Below are 20,422 nucleotides of genomic sequence, written 5' to 3'. Positions count from 1 at the left end.
GTTCTATTCATTATTGAACAAATGGAACTGATTTGGTTCATCTCATTGTTGAAGAGGACCACGTCCATCAGAATTGATCATCATATAGTATTGTTGTTGAAGCATATAATGATCTCCTGGTCCTGCTCATTTCACTCAGCAGCAATTCATGTAAATCTCTCCAGGCCTTTCTGAAATCATCCTGCTGATCATTTTTATAGAACAATAATATTTCATAATATTCATATGCCACAATTTATTCAGCCATTCTCCAATTGATGGGTATCCAGTCAGTTTCCAGTTTCTGGCCACTACAAAGAGGGCTGCCACAAACATTCTTGCACATACAGGTCCCTTTACCTTCTTTATGATCTCTTTGGGGTATAAGCCCAGTAGTAACACTGCTGGATCAAAGGGTATGCACAGTTAGAAAACTTTTTGAGCATAGTTCTAAATTGCTCTCCAGAATGGTTGGATCATTTTACAACTCCATCAACAATGTATCAGTGTCCCAGTTTTCCCACATCCCCTCCAACATTCCACATTATCTTTCCGTGTCATTCTAGCCAATTTGACAGGTATGTAGTGGTATCTCAAAGTTGTCTTAATTTGCATTTCTCTGATTAATAATGACTTGGAGCATCTTTTCATATGGCTAGAAATAGTTTCAATTTCTTCGCCTGAGAATTGTCCGTTCATATCCTTAGTCATTGCCATTTTGCCTAAAACAGAGTAGCTACTGGAGCAACATTAAAGGTTTATTTGTGACATATCTTCATTCCTTTTCCTTTGAGGAAATAGAACCCTGAGATTTGTCTTACCCAGAGCTATGTACTAAATTTGAAAAGTAGAAGAGATTTCTGACCATTAGGTTACAGTTGAACTAAAAGATTGGTGGGCAGGAGTAGTAGTGATATATTAGAAAACAGTTCACTTAAAAAGAATTCAGTTCATTTCAGAGTTCAGAAGAATAGGGAAGAAGTGGGGAAGGATAGAAATAAAAATCTTGTAAAAGTAAATGTTGGAAACTAAAAACTTTTTTTTTTAAGAATGTTAAATAAATGAGGAATTGAAGGCCTCAGAAGTTGTGACTTCCTTCAAGTCACCCAGTAGTAAACCGCAAAATCTGTATCAGAACTTAGGTGTCCTAATTACAAACTTTTTTTGAGGCAGACAGGAAGTGCAATCCAGATCCAATGTGTTCATCTAATTTTCTTGTTTTATAGATAAGTAAACCAAGGCAAATGGATGCTCTCTTTTGGGTATTTAAAGTTCTTCATTATCAGACCTATTCTTACTTTCCTAGCTGTCTTACATCTTATTCCCTCTCCATATTTCCAGGAACCTTGGACTTCTTACTACTCAATCTCCTGATTCAATATTTTCACTTGCTGTTTCTCATGCCTGGAATTTCCTCCCTCTTCACCTCCATTTCTAGGTTTACTTAAAACCCCAGATAAAATTTCACTCTCTACAAGAGACCTTTTCCAGTCTTCCTTAACTTTAGTGCCTTCCTTCAATTTGTCATATATATTATACATAGTTGTTTGTAGTTGCATATGATGTTTTCCTCAGACTATTATAAGCTTCTTGAAAGCATGAACTGTTTTGCTTTTCTTTGTATCCTCAGTTTGGCACAGAGTAGGAGCTTAATAAATGCTTGTTGACTTAACTAAAGGGTAGCTAGATGTTGATATAAAATGCATAAAGTGCTGGAGTTGTTAGGAAGATTGATCTTGAGTTCAAATGTGGCCTCAGAGACTTTTTAGCTGTTGTGACTCTGGTCAAGTCACTTAACCCTGTTTGCCTCAGTTTGCTCATCTGGAAAAATGAGCTGGTTAAGTAAATAGCAAACTGCTCCAGTATCTTTGCCAATACCACCCCAAATGGGTGGTCCAGAAGAATTGTATCTAACTGGAATGAATCAATAATAGCAGCAAATGACTTAAATTACTTTTTCAGAGTTACATAGCTCATAAATAGTAGAATTAGAATTGCAAACCAGGTCTTCTAACTATATACATTAAGTGCCAAAAATTTTCACCATATCTAATCTATATTTAGATTTTCAAAATAAGGAATTTGGGTAATTTTTTTTCAAACATAGAAAAAAGTAGACTAGATGATAGATTAGGTGGATTCACATTTAATAGTGCTTTTCTAAAAACTGGTTGCCAGGACCCAAAGAGTAGTCATCAATGAATGGATCTGTATTGACTAGGAGGGAAAACTCTAGTAGAGTATTCTTATTCTTTTTAAAGTTTGTATTAATTACTTAGGTGAAATGTAGGTGTAACCATTATCATCCCCTATTGAATAAAAACTAGTAACTTCCTAACAAATACTTTCAGAATTTAACATGAAATCTTCACTTTGGAGTTGTTTAAACTTGGGCACTTTCTTAACCTTTCCAGTCTTTTAAAACCTTATTAACCCCCTCCCCAAATATTCCAGTACCTAGTGCCACAGACCTCCTTACTGCTCCTTACAGAAGATACTCCATCTCTAGACTTAGAAGATTCTTGTTTCTGCCCTTGTGTCCCATGGCACGTTATTTTCTTTCTCATTGTCTCCACATCCTGATTTCTCCAGTTTTAAAGGCTATGCTAAAATCTCACCTTCTGGAAGACTTTCCTCATTCCTTTAGTGCTGGTGCCTTGTGAAATTGGCTCCATTTTTTCTTAGGTTATATCATTTGTACATGGTTGTTTGCATGATATCTCTCCCATGAGACTGGGAACTTGGTACCAGGACTGTTTTTGATTTTCTTTTCCTCTCTAGAGCTCAGCACAGTGACATATAGAAGGTGCTGAATAATTTGTTGTTGACTTGGAGTCCATGAAATTATGAGGAATTGTTAATGAAGTTGTACTATGGAATCTGAAGCCAAAAATACCTAATGATTTTCTGAATCCAGTAAGGTAAAATGTGATAGGGATCTACAGTAGGCTTCAAATACTCAAAAGTTCACAAGTAGAAGAAAACATGAGGCTAGATGGTAACAATTTAGATGAAACAAATAAAACATGGGTTTATATTAATAAAAGTACCATGTCTCAATTTCAAGAACAACAATTCTGAAAAAGGATTTGGATTGGTTTCCAAGGCACAAAATCGGTTCAGTTATTTTTTTGTTTTGTTTTTGCTACATACATATCAATGTAAGATATGTATCCTGTATAACTATGCTTTGGTTTTTCATGGAATGTGACAAAATGATAGTGGTTTGCTTTCTTTGGAAAAGAAAATTACAATCTTAGTCTTAATTTTTGATATTAATTATCTAATCTATATCTACAGTAAGAATTTTTTTATTCTGAAATGCTTATATCTTGGGGTTGGATATTGCTATTTAATATGTGGAATTACATTCTGACTTATCATTTAAAAAATATAATTGCATCTTAATTTTTCATTTAAACAAACATAATATACATTCTATTATATTCCTATTTCTCAATGAGAACTTAGAAATTTAGTAACTAAATATGTTTTTATCAGTGTTAAAATAAATCAGAAAATTGCTTTTGTGATCAAAGAAAATTTTATTTCTAAGCTAATACGGTTAGAACAACAAAAACTTATTTTCTGGAAACAAACAACAGTTTCAGTACCTTGAATAACTTTCAACTATGATCATAGTAGATAGCCTCTTAAAATGATTATTTTTTTTCTTGAAAAGGAAACACCACAAAATATACCTACAAGATAAAACTATAGTGAAATTCTCAATGGTAGTGAGCCAAAGACTATTAAAAAACAACTAGACTGATTTAATCCAAAGTGTTTGTGAGGCATTCTAGGTATAGAATAGTAACAATATTAAGGATGCTTAATGAGGCATTATTATCATACTTGCTACAATGGCTGAGATCATTTGGACATGAATACAGAATGACAGATACTTTTCTGAGAGAGGGGGAATAAACCAGAGAACTAGGTTAAGTGATAACAAAACATGTAATTTAGAGAAGAGAGAAAAAACATAAAACAATGCAAAGTTTATGAACTTGTGGCTAATGGCCTATAATCAGAAGTACAAACTAAAAGTTGAATTAGGTTCCTTAACATTTTGAGACCAGAGGAAAATTCTGTTGCTTTAATGAAACAAAGGAAAACTATATTTATGTTTCACAGGGAATATATGTCAAACATTGTGACAATTTGGATTAAAGAAATTTATAGAACTCCGCCTCTTGACTTCTTGTCTTCAACAGAGCACCGGGCTCAAACATTAGGTCAATAATAAATTCTTCAGGACGAGGTAGCAATCCAGTTACGCCTTTATATGATTCTTCAACTAATTTAACTTCATTCCAAGCTCTGTTGTATTCTCCTCGGACTAAAGTGGCACCAATCCCAATTTTGTCAGCTAAAGCCTATGAAAGAAAACAGCCATAAAATAAGAGGGAGGCAACAGAATTGGGAGCCGAGACCATTAGTTGTTTAAAAAACAACTCAGCATACTTAATTGATATTGGATTGATATTGGCAAACTAGTTCATCCACAGCATTGGTGAAGGAGAAGAGCTAACTTGCCATAATGTAGGAACAAGTTAATTTTGATAATTTTTTGAAAAATTCTATATGACACAAATACCTTTGCTGGAATGTTTTTTTTTAAAAAAATTAATTTCACAAAGACTGGAATGATGATGAAAAAGAGTGAAGGGATGAAGAGCTTTAAATTCTAAACAGGTGGTTTTAAATTTGATTCTGAAAGTTATAGGGAGTCAATTTTATTAAAACAGTGAGACTGTTTTAGGATGACTGATTCTTGGATAATTCTTTGATATACATATATATATATACACACACACACACACACATTATATAGATATATATATATGCGTATATATATATATATATACACACACACACACACACATATATATACACACATAGATTGAGTGACTTGCCCAAGGTCACATTGGTTATGAGTGTTATAAGGTTATATTTGAACTCAGGTCCTCCTGACTTCAGGGCTGGTACTCTATCCACTGCACCATTTAGATGCCCCTAATTCTTTGATCTAAACATTCTCTGCCCTTGAACATCTTACTGCAGCTCCTGGGAAGCTACCTCAAAATTATCCTCCTTTGGCTAATTCTGACCTAAGGAGTCTTGGAAGATCATTAACTCTAGAATGTTAAGTTAGTTTTTTTTTTTTTCAAGCCCATATATTTCTCATATGTTATATCCAGACTTGAACTGAAAATTTATATAAGGCAGAGACTTATCTAAACAGTAGTTCTAAGAAATAGGAATTGCTCCAAGTTTTAATAGCAATTTCTTTGATTCCTCACAACATTTAAAAAGTGGTAAATTATTTTTAATGCTTAGATACTATAATTTTTTGGATTTGCTAAAAATTTTAATGTCTCAAAAGTAGCTACATTTTTTGCTATTGGAATCTCAACAAATATTATTAGCAAAATAGTGGCTTAATACATAGCATGAGAAAGATGGTAGATTTTTAGCAGCATGATATAGCCAAGGAGATCTGTGTTCAATTTTCCTCTCGACTCAGCGAAGATGGCAAGCCACTTTGACAGAAAAGTTCCCTTTTATTAATGCAGCTACTGGAGTAGTCCCTTATCCCTATCTTATATGAAGCCTCTATCATGTGTGTCTTCCTCATGTATTTTTCTTCCTTAAAATCAACAACAATTCTACTATGTCTGTGTTCTTTAAAACCAATACTGTTAACAAAAATATCAATGAACACAAGACCAAGAGACTGGTAGTTCTGATTTGCTCCTGTCAAGCTGCTTCTTTTCCTCCCTCCTTCCTATAAGATTCAACCTTGGGAGATCATAGGATCATAGATCTCAAACTGGAAGGGCCCTTAAAATTTGTTTAGTCTCACTCTTTCATCTCATAGAAGAGAAACTGAGGCTATAAGTAATTTTCTTATGACATGGTTGTAAATGGCAGGCTCTCTGATTCCTGACCTACCCTTTCCCCTGAATCAAGCTACAACAACTCTTTCCTTTTGAGTGGAAAGAACATGGTGGTTCTGGAGATTTGAGGCTGAATGCTTGCTCTGTTACTTATTGCGTGTGTAATCATGGGCAAACCAAAGGACCTTATACCATTCCACCTGGATGGTACTTTAGGTTTTCATAGGCAGATGGTGGTACAATAAATAAAGCACTAGGGCCAGAATTAGAAAGACCTGAGTGCAAATTCAGCCTTTGACACTAGCTGTGTGACCCTGGGCAAGTGTCTCTGCTTGCAACTGTAAAATGGGATTAACACTACCCTTGTCTTTGCAGGGATATTGTGAGGATTAAATGAAATATTTGTTAAAAGCACCTAGTACACAAACACATTGCAATAAGCATTGCCTACAGTTAAAGCCCAAGGTCACAGGGAGTAAGGATGATTCCAGTAAGCTTTCAACTGAGACAGACTTTCCAGTTCCTGCTTTGGTGGTGGTTCTCCGTGTTTGAGGACAACCAAAACAGCATCACTATGTTGAAGTCAAGTTCCAGTGTGCCCAACTGTGACTGATCAGACCAATTTGAGTTTGGGATGCTCTGCCCCAGGTTGGACACAAGTGTTACATGCTTGGATGAACCACTTAACTTTCTTAGTTTCCTTCTCTGTAAAATGAGAAGTCTGGGCAAGATCATTTCTAGGACTCCTCTCAATTCTCAATCCTATCTATAGATCCCCTAAGCATGACCTTTCAGTTACTTGATCGTCCTACTCCTCACCCCTTTGTCTTTTTATCTCCCCCCCCCAATACAATTATGTTCCAAGAGCATTTCAATTAAAAGCACAAAGTAGAAATTGATGAAAGGGAGAAATTATAATAAGCTTTATTAATTGCAGTAACTCTGGATAAAGTGCTCTTCAATAAACATCTAAGATTAAGGAAGGTGCAGAGAGCAATTGGGGACCAGGATCCAGATGATCCCATAATTCCCCAATGCATCCATATGTTAGTGAAATGTCAAGAAGCAACAACTAATGAGAGTAAACAAGATAATTAAATCCTTTTTTTTAGAAAAAGTGAGCTATGCTTTGAGTATTTTCTTCATTTATCTTTTTAAGAAGGTACTAAACATTTGGAAAAAAAAGTATACAGACCTTCATCTTTAGCTTGGAAGAAAATGCCTTTTGTGAGTAAATTATTAATGCGTATTTCCTTTTAAAAAACTGGGCTCAGAGATGACATGAATCAGTTTCAGAAATTTTCACAAAAAAACCTTTTTTTCCCCTCACATAGCAACTCTATAGCTACAGGTCCTTACAGCAACAATTACCAGGGCTTTTTTGAAGGGGAAAAAAAAAAAAAACACCCTCTTTGTCTTAATTAACTTGCTAACTGAAGCAAAGGCTGATTTTACTGCCTGAATTATCCAGATAATTGCCAGACCCTTCACCTCAGTTTGTGCTGACTAGCTGAGACCATAAAATGAGTAAGATTAAATGACTTTGTTGGGGGGGAAGGGGGTTGAGAAAATGCCAGGCTACCTCTGATGTAGTGAGAATGCTCTCTTTTTTCAGGGATTAGGGAGGTAGAGGTTTGAGATACAGATGGGGAACCACATGGAATGGCTTAAAGACAATCAAGAACCAAGTGCCCAGGTGAAAGGAGATATCCATGCCACTTGTGCAAAGGCCTGTAGTTCAGGCCACAAGCAACAGAAATGAAAGGAAGTATGTTTGCTTCCTGTTGTATGGTGTGAAAGATTTCAGCACCCAACATTATGATGTCATTTGGCTTGGCTTGGGTAACACAAATTATTATTACATGATGAATCCAAAGCTACTGTGCTCTAAATTTTGCCATGACCTCATTCTTTTTTTTCGCAGTCATTCCAATGATATTTATGAGTTAGACATCTCAACAAACCTTGAAAAGTAGAGCTCGGTGGTAGAAGGTTCCTTTCTTGATATATCCTATAGGTATAATATTGGATTTTAGTTGAAATTTTACTTCGCTTATATGAAGTTCCCACTTGAATTCATGCAGCAACTTTTTTGAAATTGGACCACCCATTTTTCCTGCCACAAAGCTTTTAAGTTGAGAGAAAATAAATCAGTGTTAGAGATCTTACTGATGATCTTTTATAGCATAATTATATGTATACAAATAGAAATGACATTTTACATTAAAAATTCCCTATGATTTTTAAAAATTGTTTAATGACTAAGTAGGTTTAACATTAAGTTAATTAATACAACAATGGAATGCCTGCAGACCATCCAGACATGGCAAAATTCTACTTAATTCATTAAATGTGAAAGAAGCATTTTGAAAATTAATAACTTCTCAATTGTTAGAAACCCAGACAAAAATCAGTTCCATACGATCACATATAAAATCAAAAATGAATTCAAGACCATGTAAAGATTTGTAAAATGATGATAATATTATGTTTGATATTATGTTACATGATACAGTATGATAACAACATTAATTTTTAAAACATTTGAGTGATTAACCTGTAATCCTGAATCTAATTCAAAGTTTCTTCTTTCAAGAACTTGAGACAAGGTAGAAGTATTTTTCTAGAGGTATCTATTTACACACACACACACACACACACACAATCTGGCCTCAAACTACATCTCTGAGCTCACATGGACAGGATTCAATTATGCAGAATTCTCAATAATGGCTTGTTTTTTACCTCCACCCAGGTAAAACTGAGGAATATCTGAATTTGGTTCACATATATCTCTTTGGTAAGGATCTTTCTTTTGGGGCCTTTCAAGTCCCCTTCCAGGCAAGTCAGAATTACAAGAGTATTAAGTCAAACACAATTTGTTAAAAGGCACATGAAGGATGGAGGACTAATATTGAAGTCTGGTTAGCAAAAGAATAGTTATAGGCCAATTAGCACTGTCTTATTCACTGCTATTAGGGTTCAGGGAATGGTCTGGTGTCAACTGATTTCTTCCATTTTTCTAGCATCTCTATGTTCACTCAGTTCACTCTCTTGCTCCAGTTCCCTTTTTTTTTTATCTCAGAGCCTGAAGAAGTTCTCAGATGTTTCTCTAATAGCAAAGGGGTTAATTATTTTTTGGATATATGATAGAAAAAGTCTATCTTTTTCCCACCTTTCCCCTTTTTCCTAATTTATGGTTTGCTCAATTAATGGTTTACTCAGTCAAACAAGAATTTATTAAATACAAACCATATTACTGGCACTAGCTGGGTACTAGGGAAACAAATTAAGCAGTAAGACAATCTCAATTCTCAAGGAACTTATATCATATCATATTATATTTATTACATTACATGATTTAGTAGATTTTATTTCCTTTTATATTACTTGTATTTTTACTTTTCCCTTAATTTAATGTTAATGCTTTGAAGTGAAAAAATTGGTTCATTTTTCTTTTCATATTACCAATATTTGGCATGTAGTAGACAGCTAATAAGTCTTTGCATTGATTGGTTGTCATCAAGAATAATTGGTACAAATAGGATGCTACTAAATGATGGAGAAGGTTGGAGCCTTCCTTAGTAGCCACCAAGAATTCAGAGCCACCAGCTAGTGTGTTCATCCCATTTCTCAAATGAGGGCTCTACAGACCCTAAATACGGCATACTGCTTGTTCTATCTACAATCCTAGTTACAGTTCTGCTGCATTCCACATCCCAAAAAGTATACCATCATATTGGAAAATGCTACCTCTTTTTAACCTATCATGTCTCTTTCATACAAAATATATCTTTGTAGAACCATGTTCTAGTTAGTAGTCTCAGCCTCAGTGACCCACAATTGCTTTTTTCTATAAGGAGTATTATTAATTCTATACTCCCCATTAGTAGAATCAAATCAAGATCTCTAATGAAGTCATTGAAGTAGATTTAACTATGGTTAACAAAAATGCAAACCACTTTAAGAAATAAATTTAGTACACTTAGGTCCAAAGTTAAATAGGAGTTTCCTAGTGAGAAATACTTCTGTATGGGCAGAAATGATCCATGTAAGAGAATACAGTGAGCTTAACATATTTGTACAATTGTTTCCCCTAACCAATTGTACAAACATTAAGTTTAAAAAAAAAAAAAACTTACTTTGCAAGTGCTTCAATCTGTGCCTTGAGATCAGTTATAGGCAGAATTGTTTTGGATACCTCAGTAATATAATTGCAAAAATCATTGTCACTAGGAAGACACCATTCTTTGTCAGCGCTGGATTCTACAATTTTGGCTAAAGCTGCTGCTTCCTCTTCCTCCTTGTTTTTTTCTTCTTCTTTCTTTCCTTTTCCCTTTCTTTGGGGAAAAATGAATTAAATTAAATTCAGCAAATACTCAATGCTTATTATGTATGTGTGGCAGTGTGGATAAAATATGAGAAATTATTTGATCCCTGCACACAGGAAAACTTACAGGTTAGTAAAAGAAGTAAAATAAAATCAGATCGCCCCAAAATTTAGAAGAAAAAACCCAAATTCAAGAAACTGTACCAAGTAAAGCCTTAATAGTAAAATTAAATATTTCAAATCTCAGCTCTCAGAATTATAAAATTGCCTCTCCACATACAGTCTGTATTCTACAGTAGAATAACAAATTTGAAAGACTATAATTATGTAGAAGACTTGTATGTGTCTGCCTTTCTTTTCATAGTGCTTTTAAGCATCTAGACCAGTAACAAGTCAGATTAAATTACAAAAGGTGCAATTCCAAGTATGGTATTGAAGAAGGTCAGAAAGACTTCTCCAACTCCTTCCAAGACCTATGTGTCACAGATGCCTGGGTTTACACCTTTTGTAATTCACATAGTAATGCATGTTCCTCTGCTGAAATACAAATATCATGAGAGTAACACACAAAATATTATTTATTGCTTTCAACTTAATGTAAATTAGTTTCTCAAATCCTTCCAAGTAGAATCTGGGCTAGTCAAGGACGCCTTGAGACATGATTTCGGTGTGGTGTTAAGAGAAGTATTGGGAAGAAAGGAGGAAAAGACAGAATGGAGAAAAATTTCAATTACTTTCCAGTTTTCACCACAGCCAGAATTGATTCTTAGCTTTGAAAACTGTACCTTTGCTTACTTAGGCTTCTAACTATAATAAAAGTATAAGAAACATAAAAGATTAGTTAAATAAATAATAACTAATGATAAGATACAAATATGTTCTTCAAAATTATTAATAAATATTTCCCCCATCAATTAACTTTGTAGTTGGGTCCTAATCCTACTAGTTCATTGTGTGACCTTGAGCAAGTTATTCCATCTTTCTCAGCTAAATTCTGAATTTCTATGGGTGATTTATAAGGTATCTTTCCAGCTCTAAAATTCTATGACTCTTAATAGATTCTTTGTCTACATTTTTTAATTGAATCTCAAATAACAGTTCTTAACCCTTTGGCTTTAAGTAGATCTTTACCTTAAGTTCTCTTTCAGTCATTTTAATAATTGCTAAACCAATGCAATCAAAGAGATCATATTTAAAGAAAGCTGAAGTGAATAGTTTTGTAAAGCAAAAATAATTTAAGTTAAAAGTATAAATTTAAATTGTTTTACAAGCTATATACAAATTAATTAAATATAAATTATGTTTTCTTTTGTATTTACATTTTAATATATACATTTCTCTAAATATATGTGTATATATATATATATTCATAAAATGAACTATAATATTTAAATTGCTTTTATTGTAGAGCAGAGGCTTTCTTGTGAAGCCTATGGATTCCTTCTTAGGATAATGTTTTTCAGTTAGAGAAGTAAAAAAAAAAAATTTAATTTTTTCCCCTCTCAGTTCACAGACTACCCTGAAATTTATCCATAGGCCTCTTGGATATCCATGGATCCAGGGTTAAGAGCTTTCATTCTGGAGCAACAAAAAAAGTTAATGATTATCTTTAGCTATGTGCCATAAAGATTAAGAAAATAGTTTTTATTAGGCCTAGAGAGGCAGAGATTTTCTAAGATCTGGATCTGCCTCACATCTACATGGAATAAATTTGGGCATTTTTAGTTGATGAGCTAAATTAAAATGCCAAAAAGTTCTCTGAATAATAAAGGTGACTGACATTCTATCCTTGTCTCCTTTTCCTATTTCTTGGTGTTACTCAAGTCTTTTTTTGATGCTCTTTTCTCTCATTACTCTTTTCTTTGGCAATCTCATTTATTCCCCCAATGTTAACCATCATGTCTATGAAAATGACTCTCATATCTGTTTTTCAAATCTATCTTTCCAAACCTTCCTTAAAAGACATTTTCACCTGTTTATTTTCATTGGCATTACAGGCTCCACGTTTAGCGTACTGATCTTTTTTACTAAACTTATTCTTCGTGAAAGTCATTTCTGCTGGTGGTACCAATATCTGCTTTACCTGACTCAATAATAATAGCATTTCTAGAGTGCTTTAAAGGTTTCCAAAGCACTTTATTCCTCATCTGTAACTGAGATTGGAAGAAGTGAAAAGTATCTGTGTGACAATGATCATTTAAACCCAGATGTTCCTGATTCCGTGTATATGACTTTATCTACAAGATCACCTACCTACAAGATCACCTACCGTGGCTTTGTCTTTGACTCTTCTCTTTCTCATCACTTCTCCATATTCAATGAATTGAAAAATTCTGTTAATTCTTCTAAAATACCTTTTACATTCATATTTTTCCCTCTTTATTTCCACTCCCATTTCTCTAAAACATTACCATCTGCCTGTATTGCCACAACAGCTTCCTAATCTGATTTGTTACTTCCAATCTCTTTCCCTTCCAAACTACCTTTCATATAGTTCCCAGAATAAACACACATATACAAACACACAAAAACACGCTCACACAAGTGAATTTTTCATCTCCCTGCTCAAGAAGGCTCATTCGCTCCTGTCTCATTTAGATTATTTTGCCAACCATCAAAGCACAATCCAGGCTATCCCATCTTGCCAGCCTGAACTCCTGTTACTTTCTCAACATTTTACATGATCTACATTCCAGTCAAATACATTTACTCATTACCTGAATATGCTCTGTGTTCTCCTACTTGTGAGCCTTTGCTCCTGATGGTCTCTATGTTTGGAAATGAAAGGAAAACCACAAGTTAGGGCATCAGACGAGAAAAGTATGGGGAAACCCAGTGTGTGTCTTTGCAAGACAGAGAAGAAAGGATCATGTGGTTCCTATCAGAAATATGCAGCCTTACTTTGGTCTTAGGGTGTTCTCAATTCTGGGGGTTAGTGACTTGAGTCCGATGCAGAACTGAGAATCAAATGTGGATTTATAGTCTTCCAAATATGCTCATTTATTATTATTATAATAATTTTTATATTTTGTACATAGTTTTTCAAGCTTTATGTGACCTTAAAGTTTAGCCAAAATTGCAAGTTCCAAGCCATATGTCTTATTTTTCAAGTGAATTTAATCTTTAGTTGGAGAAAAGAACAGTTAGAAAGGAGGAACTCATTGGTAGAAATAAACCAACTCTTGATGCTCAGTTTTATCATCCACGAGAAACCAATGTTTAATCTCACATTATCTCATTTACTGCTTCCCATTACAATTTCACACTCAACTATATATGCCCAAACATGTTTCAATTATGAAAGCTGCATTAAACTAAAAAAAAAAAAATTCATACTAGTTGCCAAACCCTTATTGAGGTTGGGTCAGTGCAAGGAGCACTGGGCTTGGAATCAAGAAGACTCATCTTCCAGAGTTTAAATCTGGCCTCTGACACTTACTAGCTATATGAGCCGGGGCAAGGCACTTTATTCTGTCTCAGTTTCTTCACCTATAAAATGAGCTGGAGAAAGAAATGACAAACTCCTCCAGCATCTTTGCCAAGAGAACAAGAGTCAGACGTGACTGAAATGACTGAACAACAATAGTAATAAGGAAGACTGAAGTGGTGTGATTGAGGTAGTGTTTTTTATTTTTTTAGTATTTTATTTTCAACAGTTACATGTAAAAATAATCTCCCCTCATTGAGAAGGCAATTTAATTTATAGGTTAAACATGTATAGTCATGCAAAACATTTTCATAATAATGAAGAAAGTAAAAAACAAAGTATGTTTCAATATGCACTCAGACCTTATTAGTTTTTTTTCTCTTGGTATAGATAGCATTTTTATCTTGGATCCACTGTATCACTGAGAATAGGTTGTTCACAGCTAATTATCTTGCATTATTGTTACTTTGTACCCAGTACATTTAGCTTTGGAATTACCTCATGGAAATCTTTCCAGGTTTTTCTGAGAGCATCTTCATCATTCTTATAGCACAATAGTATTCCATCATAATTACATCCCTCAATTTATCCAGCCATTTCCAGTTGATGGATATCTTCTCAATTTCCAATTCTTTGCCACCAGAAAAGAGCTGCTATAAACATTTTCTGAACATATGGGTATTTTTTTTTTTATCTCTTTGGGAATATAAACCTAGTAATGGTATTGCTAGATCAAATAGTATGATTTTTTTAATTCCTTTGTGCTCTATAGAATGGTTAAATCCATTAATAACTTCACCAACAGTGTATTAATGTCTCATTTTCCTTTTATGTTCTATTAGCCAATCTAATAGGTATGTAGTAGTATGCAGTACTTCAGGATTGTTTTTGTGTTTCTCCAATCAATATTAAATCAGAGTATTTTTCATATAGCTATAATCAGCTATGAAATACTTCATTTGAAAACTATTTTTTATCTTTTAATCATTTATAAACTGGGGAATGGCACTTGAGGAATGGCTCTTCTTTTTATAAATTTGACTCAGTTCTCTACATGTTTCAAAAATGAGACCTTAATCAGAGAAACTTGCTTCAATTTTTTTTCACAATTTCTATTTCCCCCATTTTATTCTCTCTCATCTTGTCCTCAAAAATATTTTGCTTCTGACAATCCCTCCCCCATCATGCCCTGCCTTTTATCACCTCCTTTTATCTCCTTCCCCTCCTACTATTCTATAGCCAAAAAGATTTCTATACCCAATTCACTGATTCCATTTTTGAGCCAGTTCTGATGACAGTAAGGTTCATTCATTCTCCCTTACCTCCCTCTTTCCCCCCTCCCCTATGAAAAGCCATTTCTTGAATCTTGAGATAATTTACTCCATTTTACTTCTTCCTTTCACCCCCTTTGGTACATTTTTCTCACTTTTTTTTGATATTATCCCCTCACATTCAACACACACCTGTGCCTTGCCTTCTGACGATATATGAACAAGCTCTAATGAGGTACAAGTACATCTTCTCAGATAGGAATATTTAACCTTAAGTTCCTTGTAATTTTTTTTTCTTTAATGCTTCTCTTCATTACTGTTTTTGAAATTTCTTTTTAGCTTTGGTATTTTCATCATGAATGCTTGAAAGTCCTCTTATTTCACTGAATATCCATTTTCTCCCTGAAGGATTTTAATGAGTTTTAATGAGGTAGGTGATTCTTAGTTGTGATTCGATCTTCTTTGCCCTCCAGAATACATATCCCAAGCCCCTCTTTCCTTTAATGTAGAAACTGCTAAATCTTATATTATTCTGACTGGGACCCTACAATCTTTGGATTATTTTTTTCTGGATACTTCCAAAATTTTCTTGTCGACCTGGAAGTTCTGTAATTTGGCTATAACATTACTGAGAATTTTCTCTTTCAGGTGGTGATGGATAGATTATTTCAATTTCTATATTATCCTCTGATTCTAGAACACCAAGACAGTTTCCCTTGATGATTTCTTGAAAGATGATGTCACTTTTTTTGATCACTTTCAGGTGATAATTTTAAAATTACTTTAAAATTATCTCTCCTGGATCTATTTTCCAGGTCAGTTGTTTTTTTTCCAAGGAGATATTTCACACTGTCTCTACTCTCATCCAAGAGCAACAAATCTTTCCAGCCAGCCTCAGAGCTGTCCTCAGTTATCAATGCTGAGAAATGTGGAAATCATCTTTACTGCCACTGATTTAGTCACCCTGAGGTCCACTCTTGGATTGCTGGTACCTGGTCTGTGCTGGCACAGCCCCACATGACTGGGATCTACTCTCACCCTGGTGACATAGGCTTTCCATGTTGTCCTGGGATAGAAATTTGTTTTTCTGTGAGTTTTGATGCCCTAAAATTTGTTTAGAAATCATTGTTTAAAGGTATCTGGATGGGTTTGAGGAGGAGCATTCCGTCCCCCCATTTACTCTTTTAGATTTCCTATGATCTGAGATGGTTCTCAATTAGAACAGATAATGGATTATTGAGGATGTCTATCAACGTTGTTCAAAACTAATGGAACTCTTGTGCTATAGGGTAAAGGGCAATGGTTTAGTAGTCAGGAGACGTGGAGTCCAACTTTGAGGTCTTATTAGGTTTGTTCTTTTATCTTGACAGTTTCTTAAGATCCTTCCCAATACAAATAGCCTATGAATCTACAAGGGATATAAAATATCCTTGGGAGATGTGAACCACAGTCTCCTTTGTCTTGACTTATCTCCAAAAAAATCTTTACTTCTAGGTGCCTGAACATTGTTATCTGGCATCAATTATCCCTACCAGTATGTACAAGTATATCTGCACTAACTGTGGATACCCCTTCTCAAGCTCTGAACCTGTTTTTTTTTTGTTTGTTTGTTTGTTTGTTTGTTTGTTTTTTGTCTATATTCTCTCCTAGATTCTATATTCAGCTCTTGTCTCTCTCCTGAGTTGTGATCCCATCACCAACTATCAATTAAGATATTTTACATTGGTCTTCCGGTTAAGATGGCAGAGAGGAGGCACACAGCTGTGTAAGCTCCACGCTTTCTCTCACTATCCATTTCATTACAAGCCTCTGAATTAATGCTTGACTGAAAAAAAACCCACAAATAGTTACCAAGAGAAGCCATCCTTGAGATTCGCCAAGAAAGGTCTGTCTTTACTGGAGGGCTGGGGCGGTTTTAGATCGGGTGCAGGTGGCGGGCAGTGGCAGTGAGAGCACGGGAGCAGACTGGAGAGGGGGTGGGGAGTGATCACAGCCATCTCTGCGGGGAGAGCTTTGCTACAGGACTGGATACTTTGCTCCGGCAGCAAGTCAGCAGCCCAGCAGAGAAGCTAAAAACACTGGGGCTGAAGAATACAACCCCAAACAGCTGGAGTCTCTCGGGACCTGGCCGTCTCCCCTTCCTCCCCCCCCCCCCCCCCCCACCACAGTGACTCAGCACGCTCTGGGATCTCAGAGCGCAGGCGCAGCACAGTCCTGCTAGTGCCTCACTGCTGCCCCCCGCAGTCTGTAGAGGAAGCTCGGTAACACACCCAGCCCCTCCCCCAAGGAAAGAATCCAGTTTTTTCTGTTTTTCTTTGATAGTTTGTCTTTGATTATTAGACAGAATGAGCAAGAAACTGAAGAGGACTTTAACCCTTGACAGCTTCTATACAGATAGAGAGCAGACTCTAAATCCTGAGGAGACTAAAAACAGACAGTCCCCAGGTGAATCCCCAAAGGAGGAGATCATCTGTTCCTCAGCACAGATGAACCTCATAGAAGTAATTAAAAAGGCTCTCACAAGGGAGCTAGAAGAAAAATGGGAAAAGAAGAGGGAGGCTTTGCAAAAGGAGAGGGAAGCTTGGGAAAAGGAGAGGGAGGCTTGGCAAAAGAGCCTGGAGAAGTCAGTTAAAGAGAGAGTGGATAAAGAAGTAAAATCCTTGAAAAATAGGATTGGTGAACTGGAAAACAAAATTGGCGAAATGGAAAAAAATTCCACAGAACAAAAGAACTCAATTGGACAATTAGAAAAAAGATTTTTAAAAAGTGAGTGAAGAAAATACTTCACTGAAAATCAGAATTGAACAATTGGAATTGAAATTCCGTCAAGCAAATCCAAAAAAATCAAACAATGGAAAAGAATGTGCAATACCTTCTGGGGAAGACAACAGACCTGGAAAACAGATCCAGGAGAGACAATCTGAGAATCATTGGACTTCCAGAAAAACATGATGAAAAAAAGAGCCTGGACACTATTTTCCAGGAAATTATCAAAGAGAACTTACCAGAAGTCATAGGAACAGAGGAAAAAAATAAATGTTGAAAGGATTCATCGATCACCCACTGAAAGGGATCCTAAAATCAAAACACCAAGGAATATAGTGGCCAAATGCCAGAACCCTCAGACGAAGGAAAAAATATTGCAAGCGGCTAGAAAAACCCAATTCAAGTATCAAGGAGCCACAATAAGGATCACCCAGGATCTGGCAGCATCCACATTAAAAGATTGAAGGGCCTGGAATATGATATTCCGAAAGGCTAAGGAACTTGGTATGCAGCCAAAAATAACTTACCCAGCGAGAATGAGCATCTTTTTCCAGGAAAGAAGATGGACATTCAACGAAGTAAGCGAATTTCATCTATTTCTGATGAAAAAGCCAGAACTTAACAAAAAGTTTGATCTACAAATATAGAACTCAAGAGAAATCTAAAAAGGTAAAGATTAATCTTGGGAACTATATTTCGATTATATAGATGTATAAAGAATACATGTATACCTTGTTCTAGAAACTAGATGTGGAAAGGACATTGTACCAGAAAAAGGGTAAAGTGGGGGTAGTACATCTCATGAAGAGGCATAGGAAACCTATTATATCTGAGAGAAAGAATGGAGGGGCATGAATATAGTGGGTATCTTACTGCCTTCAGAATTAGCTTTAAGTGAAGATATTTTACATTGGATGACTGGTAGGCATCAAACTTCACAATTCCAAAATAGAATTCATTTGTTTTTCAAATATACTACTTCTTAGCTTCCCACTATTGCTTGGAACACCATGAGCCTTCTGGTCATCTAGGTGCACAGCCTCACAATGGTGTTGTCTTCAAACTCACTGTATCCAGTTTGTTGTCAAATCTTGTTATTTCTATTTCCATAGCATCTCTCACACATGTCCCCTTTTGTTCTCTCATATAGTCAGCATAGGGCTGTTATGTCTCACCTGGATTATTGCAATAGCCTCCTAAGTGGTTATTCTGGTTCAACTTTGCCCTCACTACAATCTATCTCCCATAGAGATTTTCCTACCATGCAAGTCTGTGGCTATGTCACAGATCTCCTTCCCACTCCTCTCTTAGGATTAAATATAAAGTCATTTGTTTGACATTTAAAGACAACTTCATTACTCTTATTTTCCAGTCCTATCATACATGCCTACCAATCTCTCCCTCTTCACTTTTGTCTCTTGGAATCTCTGAAACTGAAGGGATGTCCATCAATGAGGAATGGCTGAATAAATAGTGGTATATCATTATAGTACAATATTGTTGTTTTATAAAAAATGATAAGCAGGATACTATCAGAAAAACCTGGAAAGTCCTCCATGAGCTCAAGCAAAGTGAAATGTGTTGGAATCTTTACAAATTGCTAACTCATTAGAGTTGACAGATTATTGAACTGATCTTACAAGAAGATGTTTTGGGTCAGAACCTGAAACAAGGTACTAAGTAGAACTAATTGATACAATGCTTGTGTTCACATCTTTACTCATTGGAGTTCACAAAGTTAACTGTGTAACTTTGTGAATTCACACCTCCCTTGAAGCTCTTAGGGCCAGAAAGCACTATGGGAGAAACCCATAATCCCATTCTCTCAGAAGAGTCATATATAAGCCAGTGAAGAGTGATTCATTGGAATAATTTTCCACTTAGCTGTTTGGTGGCGGAAGAAGAGTTTTGAGAGGAAGAAGCTATGAGTCGAGAGTTCAGCAGAAGATTGAGAAGGCTCTCTCAGAAGCACAACCAGATTCATCTTCATCTCACACCACTGTGGTTGGTGGCTGGGCTCCTGCACTTCCCCCACTGATATCAAGCAGGTCTGAAAGGCTCACCAGAAAGCTAGCCGAGCCCCAAGTGAAGGAGACAAGACATTCATTCCATCTTTGTGCTGGCTAGAGGCTGAAGAAAGCAGAGGCAGAGGCTGAAGGACAAAACCTTTGGATTTGGAGACATTTGGAGGGAGCTCTTGGAAGCAAGCAGAGAGATAGCTAACCAGGCTATATTAGAGACAATAAAAGATCTGAACTTTTATCACCTGGCTGTGTTTTGGGTGATTATTACTTTCAACTGAAACTAAGGCTGCCTCCAGAAAACCTCCCCAGAGAAACCTACCTTCTCCCAGAGAGAACCATTATATTTTAAAGAAGAACAAGATCACTACAGAAATGTACTGTGTATATATAACAATAGCAAAGTAATAGGATAATCAGCTGTGAATGACTTTGCTATTCTTAGCAATACAACGATCTAAGACTATTCCGAAGGACTTAACATGAAAAATACTATCCATACCCAAAGAAAGAATTGATTATGTCTGAATATAGACTAAAGCATACCTTAATTTTTTTTTTTCTTGAGGGTTATTTACTGTTGTTGGAGATCTATTGGCAATGTTTTGTAAAACTCCATATGTGCCTTCTTAATGGGAGGGACGAAAAGAATTTGAAACTCAAAGTTTTAAAAACAAATGTAAAAACATTTATATGTAACTGGAGAAAAAAATATTAAAACATTA

The 20,422-nt window shown here is 35.5% G+C and overlaps 1 protein-coding gene across 3 annotated transcripts in view; it reads right to left on the bottom strand.

Moving 5' to 3' along the window:
• Window positions 1-3,504: 3,504 nt before the first annotated feature.
• Window positions 3,505-20,422, bottom strand: part of ARMC3 (armadillo repeat containing 3) — a 146,714-nt gene continuing 129,796 nt past the window's right edge. For 2 of the 3 annotated variants that reach the window (XM_052000803.1, XM_052000805.1), the window contains 4 exons: window positions 12,930-12,980; window positions 10,025-10,222; window positions 7,847-8,009; window positions 3,505-4,358 (listed from right to left, as the gene is read on the bottom strand). In XM_052000803.1, the coding sequence (XP_051856763.1) occupies window positions 4,149-4,358; window positions 7,847-8,009; window positions 10,025-10,222; window positions 12,930-12,980 (622 nt within the window). In that variant the 3' untranslated portion in view covers window positions 3,505-4,148. The remainder of the gene's footprint in view (window positions 4,359-7,846; window positions 8,010-10,024; window positions 10,223-12,929; window positions 12,981-20,422) is intronic. The other variant, XM_052000804.1, reaches the window with a different exon arrangement.

This window comes from Antechinus flavipes, chromosome 5, assembly GCF_016432865.1.
Source record: "Antechinus flavipes isolate AdamAnt ecotype Samford, QLD, Australia chromosome 5, AdamAnt_v2, whole genome shotgun sequence".
NCBI lineage: Eukaryota > Metazoa > Chordata > Mammalia > Dasyuromorphia > Dasyuridae > Antechinus > Antechinus flavipes.
The sequence above is the reverse complement of the archived record's forward strand: the minus strand, read 5'-3'. Positions and strand labels throughout refer to the sequence as shown.